This window comes from Microtus ochrogaster, chromosome 5 (genome assembly GCF_000317375.1).
Source record: "Microtus ochrogaster isolate Prairie Vole_2 chromosome 5, MicOch1.0, whole genome shotgun sequence".
Lineage (NCBI taxonomy): Eukaryota > Metazoa > Chordata > Mammalia > Rodentia > Cricetidae > Microtus > Microtus ochrogaster.
Window position 1 is genome coordinate 91,179,859 of NC_022012.1, and position 8,749 is coordinate 91,188,607.

The 8,749-nt window shown below is 53.3% G+C and overlaps 1 protein-coding gene across 3 annotated transcripts in view; it reads right to left on the minus strand.

Moving 5' to 3' along the window:
• Plcd1 (phospholipase C delta 1) overlaps window positions 1-8,749 on the minus strand; it is a 21,257-nt gene that overhangs the window by 8,401 nt on the left and 4,107 nt on the right. The window contains exons 1-3 of one of the 3 annotated variants that reach the window (XM_026779525.1): window positions 7,530-7,641; window positions 4,183-4,347; window positions 374-602 (exon numbers count right to left, since the gene is read on the minus strand). In XM_026779525.1, coding sequence (XP_026635326.1) covers window positions 374-602; window positions 4,183-4,347; window positions 7,530-7,641 — 506 coding nt within the window. Of the gene's footprint in view, window positions 1-373; window positions 603-1,147; window positions 2,591-4,182; window positions 4,348-7,529; window positions 7,642-8,749 lie in introns of those variants that run through there. The other 2 variants (XM_005348078.3, XM_026779524.1) reach the window with 2 other exon arrangements.

The window sequence follows — 8,749 nt, forward strand, 5'->3', positions numbered from 1 at the left end:
GTGTGTGTGTGTGTGTGTGTGTGTGTAGATACCCTTCAGAAGTCAGAGGCATCAGGTTCCCTGGAGCTAAAACTACAGACCATTGCTAGTTAGCTGACCTGGGTGCTGGGAACTGAACTGGGGTCCCCTCCCCTCTGCTTCCTGACTGCAGACACAATGTAACTACTTGTATCACACTGCGGCAGCCATGCCTCTCCACCTTGACTGACAGCATTCTTTCAAACCGTAATAAGCCCTCCCTCCTGATTTGTTTTTATCAAGTATCACAGCAACCAGAAAAGTAACTAATACATTCTGGTGTTTAGTGACAGTGGCTCTAAACTGACCGTCACACATTCCACACCCAGCCCGGACGCCCTGCCCAAGAGGATACTGCTGTAGCTTCTGACGCTGGTCCATGGAGCCCGAGTGATGGATGATCTTACGCAGGCCCTGCACCCAGTGCTGCGCGTCAGCCGATGACGGGGCAATGAGGTCTAGTGTATTGCGCTGGTCCTTGAAGACGATGGAGAAGCAGCGGTCTTCGGGTATGTCACGGGCAAACTTCTCCAGGCCTTCGGTGCGGTGCCCCATCCGTACCTCCTGAATGTCCTCAATGGAGACTGTGGGGGGTGGGGGGGATGGCAGTGGAACAGACCATGAGATGAACAACTGTCTCTGACACAGCCAAGGCCACCAGGGCAAAGAGCACAACCTAGTGTCTCAGTGTCACAGCCAGACTGGGGGCTCAGACTGAGGGTCCAGGCAGAAGGGCAGAGCAGTGGAGAACAATAAATAAAGACACAATACAGGCAGGGCACAAGACAGTCAACAGTGGCAGAGTGGGAACACGCAGGGAGATTTGAAGACAGACATCTTAGGATAGAATGGGCAGCGAGGACCTAGGTCCATGGTCATAGTAAGGAATCAGGTAGTAGAAGATTACACAGAACGGGCCTCTTAGGTAGAGACCATTCTGGAGCTTGGCATCTTTGATGAGAGAGAGGTCATGTACCCTTCAGGCCAAGCTGGACTTTGGGGCCCCAGCATGAGAGCCTCCTGGCCCCTCTACTGACCACTTAGTAGATGGGTGGCCACTCTTGGTCAATCCTGGCCCTGGGGTCAGAGAACAGAAACCCAAAGTCAGAGAGAAAACTAATGTATTTACCCTGTGTGAGTTCTGGCTTCAGGGAGCCCTCTGGCAGAAGGGTGTAGAAAGGCCTCAGGGTCCCAAGAGGCAGAGTAGAGGCCAGTCTGCATCACTAAGAGCAGGGAGGAAGGGGATAAAGAGGAGGCAGAGTTCTATCCTCCTGGGCTTGTCTCAGCTCGTGAAAAGATTGAGCCCTGCGTTAGAGCTACCATACTCTGAGGGATCCCAGATCTAGGGGGCTCAGCAGTAAGGAGCAGGCAAGAAGAGGGAGGACCATCCCAGCAGGTAAGACACAGTGGGCTCATCATGTTCTCCTCGGGTCTTAGAGATTACATCATTCTGCTCTTAGGAGGCTGGTGAGCTTCCTCCCCGCCCCCCCTGCCCCAGCACAGCCAGTCTTCCAAGCTTCAGGGACAAACAAGACCTTATACACTGCCATCCCAGTGTACCTGCTACAGCCTGTACCCGCCAGCCTTTCCACAGTGTATTGCCCCTACCCATATTTAGTCATTCTGGGACCCAGAATGGGCCTATCTGTACATCTTCGTGTCCTTTCCCAAACTCTGCCTACTCCGAGGCCCCAGAGGCCTCCCACATACCTACAGGACCGCATGTGTGCCTGGGCCATAGGCTCTGAACCCTGGGACACGTGACCCCTGTAGCATCTGGGATGTAGAACATATCCTTAGTTAAACCTTCTTTGCCCCACTAGGCAGCTGAGTCGCCCTTGGCCAGAAAAGAAAACCGGAAGCCTGGGTCACAGAGCCCCCAGGCTCACACCTCCACTGGCCCCTGAGAGAAAGGCCAGCTGCCTTCGCTGCTGATAAGATGCCTGGGAACAGTGGGTGAGCTGTAGGGGAGCCTGGGGAGACTTAGCATAGACAGAGGAATGGGGGAATGGACTCAGTGTCCCCAGGGTAAGGTGCCACTGGGCACAAGAACCTTAATTCTTGCCTGGAAAGAAAAGAAGCGGAAAGAAGGCCTGCTAAGCCTGGGACCTGTGGCAGCCATCAAAGCAAGCCTCTCAGAGAGTCCCCTGGGCTCCTGCGAGTCTGAGGGACAGTTGCTGTTGAAAGGGCATAGGGAGGGGCCTTCTCTTTTTTCCTGCCTCTTCCCTACCCATCTCCAACAGAGGCAAGCAATTCCTATGTATCCACTTTCCAATGGAAGTCCTCTGTTCCCACCACGCCCCCATCCACCAGTAGCTAACAGGAAACCCTGTATCAGGACAGGAGACCAATGTAGGAGCCTGTCTGGCGCCACAGACACAGGCATGGTCAGGAGTCACTCCTGTGCTGGGAGGCCTTAGCTGGGCCGGGGCAAAGTCTCAAGGTGGTCTTCTTTTTTGTTTTTGTGAATTCACGGTCCTAAACTGGCCTTAACTCGCTGTGCAGACAAGGGTGACTTGAACTTCTGATCTTCCTGCCTTTCCCTCCCAATACTAAGATTACAGGCAGCTGCTACCACACCCAGTGTATGGAATTGAACCCAGGGCTTCATTTATGCTAGACCAGTGTTCTACCAAATGAACTACAGCCCAGCTCTCAGAGTAATTTCTCTCAGAGTAATTTATTTTTTTATTTTTTATTTTATTTTTATTTTATATTTTAATTAATTAATTAATTTATTTATTTTGGTTTTTTGAGACAGGGTTTCTCTGTAGCTTTGGAGCCTGTCCTGAAACTAGCTCTTGTAGACCAGGCTGGCCTTGAACTCATAGAGATCTGCCTGCTTTTGCTGGGATTAAAGGCATGCACCACCACTGCCAGGCTCTCAGAGTAATTTCTGAGACACTTCCAAGTCCCATTCTCAAACTGAGCATTCGGGAGTTAATAGTGAAGTGTCAGGAATTCACCCATAGCAAGGGTAGGACTGCCTTCCTCAGCTGCAGCAGAAAGTTCAAAGCTAGCTCAGGCTGTGTGAGATCCGGTCCTTAAAAACAAACAAGCAGGCCGGGCGGTGGTGGCGCACGCCTTTAATCCCAGCACTCGGGAGGCAGAGGCAGGCAGATCTCTGTGAGCTCGAGGCCAGCCTGGTCTACAAGAGCTAGTCCCAGGACAGGCTCCAAAGCTACAGAGAAACCCTGTCTCGAAAAACTAAAAAAAACAAACAAACAAACAAACAAGCAAACAAATACCAGACGTGGTGGCCCGTGCCTTTAATTCCAGCAGAGGTACGCCCAACTCTGAGTTCAAGGCCAGCCTAGTCAACAGTGTTTTTCAGAACAGCCAACAAAAATCCCACAAACCCCTACATTTGTGGGTATAAAGTGAAACAGGGATTCCTCAGTCAAAAGTCTAGAGCCCACTGGCCTGTAGGAGCTGATGGCCCCTATACTGGACAGTGCAGCGGTCCACTGTTGTGGGGTTCCACCGCTGGAACTGGTCTCTGCACGGGGCGTCTCGTATAGAACTGTCAGAGAGCGTGCACTGAAGGGCGTGTCTGCAGAGTTACCCCCAAGGTCTCAGGAGGCTCTCCTTTTGTACACCCATCCCCTCAGCTTTAGGTACCCAGGCCTTTGAGAACCTTCTGGAAAGACAGTGCCTGGCCCTGCTCACTCTCACTTTCTCTGTCCCTCCCCTGCTCCACCCAAGCCTCCCACGGCTCTAGTTCCAGGAGAGATTCAGCGTCCTGAGCCCCACCTAGGCCACTGATATGGAAGTACCTTATCTGTCCCCGGACTTTGGGCTCCTCTCTTGGCCCCAACATGCCTGGAGTGCTGATTCACCACTTTTCTCTCCTTTACAACGACCTGGGTGGCACCTACCCGTTCAAACAAACCTGCCCAGCTCCATGGTAGCTTCTGAGCCTGGCTGTGCCCATCGGTAGCCATGGTCATATATCTTCACCCTCGTTAAACACCCATGACTGCCCTCTGTGGCCAACCTAACCTCATTTTCCCAACAAACAACTGAACTCGAATATTTTCTAGACCCCAACCAGCCTAAGTTTCTTCTTTTTGGTCCTTATTTCGGGTGTGGCCCACCTGTGGTCACAATCCATGACTGGCCTCCACCCTATGCCTCCCCCGCCACAAGACCCAGGGCACTCACACAGCTGGGACTCTGGGGACCTCATGACCTTGCGGGACTCCTGCCAGATGGTCTTACAGTCTTCTTGTAACTTGTAGAACCGTTCTCTCCGCCACGAGCTGGACTTGACCTTCAGGAGCTGGCTGCCTTTCAGAAGGGCCTGGAGGTCCTGGTCATCCTGCAGCCCTGGGAGAGTCAGTACTGGTGAGAAGTGGCTTTCTCCACCCGTGACCCTCTTATTGTCCCTCTCTGCCCCCTCAGAACCCACTTCTGCCAACCTCACCCTTCTCAGTTAATACATTTCTCCCCCCTTGACCCCGCCAGCCAGCCCAGACCCTTGCCTCCATCAGGGAAGACTGCTACCCACTGAAGATTATGCTTTTGCCCAGCACTGGATATGGATTGAGCCCAGGGCATCTGTGCATAGCGTCTGACTACTGTGCTACATTCTCTGCCCGACCATACAGACACTGTGACTTGTCGAAAATCTGAATGAGCGGAGTTCAAAAACCTGTGCTTCCTGGGGGACCCGGGAAGTGGCCTGGCTCAGAGGGAGATGAAGGGAGCGGGCACTAAAAGAGGAAGTAGAGGGACCACACAGGGACCACACAGCTGGAAATGAACCCAGGCCTTCAGAGCCAAACAACCTCGAGTCTCCAATGGCTCCAACGTTATCTGTCCCTGGGTTCCAGCACACTTCCTGACTAGCTGTTTGTGTGACCTGGTGACTTCATGATTTACTGCGACGGGATCCCTGGGCCTCTGCTACTCCAGCCACCCTCTTCCCTGTTCCTATCTTTGCCCCAGAAGAGAATGATGAGCCCACCGTGGACTACGTTTAGCCGGCTGAGACGGCCCGGCCTTTCCTACTGGACCGCCAACTACTGCGTGCCCTGGGTCTGGGCTCCTTCAGGGAACAGTTGCTTTAAGACAGAGCTCAGTCTTTTCAGAAGGTGAGACGGGCCCACAGGACAGAACTCTGCCCGCTTGCCTGGTCCCCGCAGAGAAGCGGGCTTGACCTCAGTCACGGCTCTCTCCCTTGACAGACCCAGAAGAACACCAGGCCCCTCCGGAGTCATCGTCGGCAAACAGATCCTGCACTGATGATAACAAAGGAGACACCGTGTGCCTTAATAACTCTCAGTGCGATACAGAGATAGATACACGTTTATGTCCTACACAGCTCTATAGCCAGATCTATCCAAAGCCAGATGGACACCTAATTATGTCCCTAAAACTATGTGACCAACAGAAAAGTGGCATCAAAGACTCCTACTGTCCTGTTTTGGACCAGGGCCTAGGCCTAGGCTTCTAGTCCTCCCAAAGTCAGACACAGGCTTCTTTCCTGAGCCCACACCCTCCACCCATGACAGCCCCTCCCAGTTCATCCATGATGCCCCCTCTTACCTTCTACACATTGCCTAGAAGCCTATATGGACAGGCCTCACTCACACGCCTTATCCTTCACCAGCTTTCTACTTCCACTGAGGGAAGATTCCAGGGCCACCATCCATGGCCCCGTCGTCCCTGACCTCCTTCCCTCCCTGTGGGCTCCCTCCTCAGTCCTGGGGTAAGAACAGCATTACCGCCAGTCCTTAGATAGTCATGCCACATGCCACCACCCTTGTTCCATGTGTCCACCCATTGCTAGAAGATGCTCTACCTCAGTATGGGCGGCTTCCTCTCAGTGTGGGGGATCTGGAAGAAGAGAAGGGACTCACACAGAATGTTCTATGTGGAGGGAAGGTTAGGGAGTTTCCAGACAGTCAGAGCAGAGGGCCACCTCTGGCCTCTGCTGGGAAGAGCCCACTGTCTCTTCTGAGGCTAAGGTACAATTAGGAGGGGCCCCTCCTGACCATCTGGCAGCAGCCTTCCCCCCAAGCTGGACACAGCTAAGCAAGCACCTGCTAACAGCTCGGATGGGCATGGGGGCTGCTGGGAAGTGGAAGGCAAGCCCCCTACCCTCTCGCTCTGGAAAACACCATGAAGAGATGACAAGTTCATCCTGTCCTGGGGCCAGCTGTGGACCTGTATGCGGGGTCAGATATGATAAGCTCCCACTGATCTCCTGCTTCCTGGAGGTGGATCTGAGTCCCAAGTGGACCCAGATAACTTCAGCAGGGCCACAGCTACCACCCTCCAGGAACTGGGAAAACTGGGCAGGGACCTCCATGGAGTGGGAAGGGTTTCCTGATTCTGAGGCCTCTGGGTGGCCTACACAGGACCCTCTTGTCTTATCAGGCAGAAAGTGTGGGAAGCCTTCCTTCACCCAGCTCCACTCACTCAGCCTTGGAAGGGCAGATGGGCTATTAGCTCAGGGGTTTCACCAACCGTTTCCAGGCTAGCTGCCCATTAGGGAAGCGACCGTATAGAGGACATGGAGGGTACTACAGGTGCCAGTGGGAATGCCTGGCATTCTGTCCGTGTTTCCAACATGGTGCATGAAGACAGTATTGGGCCTGGAACCCACATCAGTACACAGCCACACAGAGACATGCACTGAGATTTACAACCACAGACTCACAGACATGACCTCGCACCCAGGGACACGGTGCCTCCCACACTACCTGTGTCTCACGGAGTGGGTGTCTTTCACACACAGTGCGGGAATGCTGCCACCATAATAACAGCAGCCACCATAATGATAGCTAATATTGGAATAAGATACTGTTCATAGGACATCCCCTCAGCAACTCTGTGAAGAATGGCAGTCATATCATTATCCCCATTTTACAGATGAGGAAATCGAGGCTGAAGGAAGTTGCACAGAGGAGTTGGGACTCACAAGTAGGAAGCCTGCTCGCAGGATGAGAGCTACGAAACATGTGGCCACCACTCAAAGACACAGAGCCACTGAGTAACCGAATCAGAAAAACCCACACCATAACGTAGAATGGCAGCCAAGCCATCACCTTAGGTCACGTCACAGTCAGGGGCATACTGTCACACAGGGCTGCACACAGACACCTTAGTACCACAATGTCACACTTGGCTACACAACATGACAAACTATCACCCCCATACTATGGTATCACAATACCACAAGTGTGACAGAATCACTTGCCTGGGGTCACGAACTGTCACCTGTCCTGGTACACATTTGCCACCCTCATACTGGATCTCATTGGTCCAGCTCTAAGAGACTCACACACTCAGGGATTAATCTGTAACCAGAAGGGAGCATGAAGATCGGGTTGCTGGAGAAAGGGTATCTGGTCCTCCCAGTCCTCGCTCCTCCACGCTCATACTCTGAAAACACAGCCCCGTAGAACTAAACAGTCTAATCCAAGGCTCAGGGGAGGAGCGTCCTATTCCAGCTGCTGTCCCATTTCCCACAGTAAGCTCTCAGTGTCCCCAGCATCCCTTACCCAGCCTCTGACCATTGAGCGCAGCCACTTTGCGACTCTGCTCCTGCAGATAGAGCTCCCGGGAGCGGCTCACGCTTCGCCGCCTGCAGCTCGGGACCCCCAGGCACTGCATGGTGTCCTCCCAAGACTCTGCCCGGGTAAATCCTAGCTTAGGCGTCCGGCGGTTTAGCCCTGAGTAGGCGGAGCCAGAACCTCAGAGGAGGGGCGGGTCAGATCTCAGGGGGCGGAGCCAAGCATGCGGGCGGGGCCGATGGTCTAGAGAGGTTGGAGAGAGCAGAAAGTAGGCGGAGGAAGTGAAACCCAGAAAGTAAGAGGCGGGACGGGGGAGGCCCGGTGTGGCCCTAATGGCCTTGAATTCCGATCCTTGTGCCTTCACCTCCAGAGAGTGTTAGACTAGCAAACAAGGCTGGAAGGTTGGAGAGGCAGAGCCTGCCAGGCATAACCCAGGCTCAGAGGCTGGCCGTCACCGTCTGGGACGCGACGTGGAGGAATCACAGCCAGGAAGCACCCTGGAGAGAGAGGCGGAGCCCAGGAGAGGGAGCTTCAGCACGGGAAAGGCGTAGCCCAGGATGGAAGGGAGAAACTTCGACTTGGGAGGGTGTGTGAGGGTGGGGACTGGGCGTCCGTGTGCTTTCCAATCCTGGCCGGGAACTCCCCTGCCAGCTTTGCAAGATCGTCCAGGCACCAGTGCAGACACTAAGTAAGCTGCGCTACAGAGGGAATTCTGGTGCCTGCAGAGTTTAACAGAGATGCGGAGATGGTCAGGCGAGCCAGCCGGGGCTAGTCAATCGAGCCCGCCAAATCTCTTATCCTTAGTTCCGCAACTGATTTGTTATGACTAGGCATGCTACCGGCTCTCTGGCTTTCTTCTTGGTTTCCTATTTAATCAGGGAAATCCCCAAGGTAACAGATGCAAATGGAATTCTTTATGTTATTTTTTGTTTGTTTCTTTTATTTTTGTTTGGTTTGTTGTTGTTGTTGTTGTTGTCTAGGATTTTTCAAGGCAGGGTTTCTCTGTGTAGCCCTGACTGTCCTGGAACTCACTCTGTAGACCAGGCTGGCCTTGAATTCAGAGATCTGCCTGCCTCTGCCTCCAGAGTGCTGAAATTAAAAGCGTGTCCCACCACTCCCCGGCACAAACACAGTTTTTTTTGTTGTTGTTTTTCTGTTTTGTTTTGTTTTTGAGACAGGGTTTCTCTGTAGCTTTGGAGCCTGTCCTG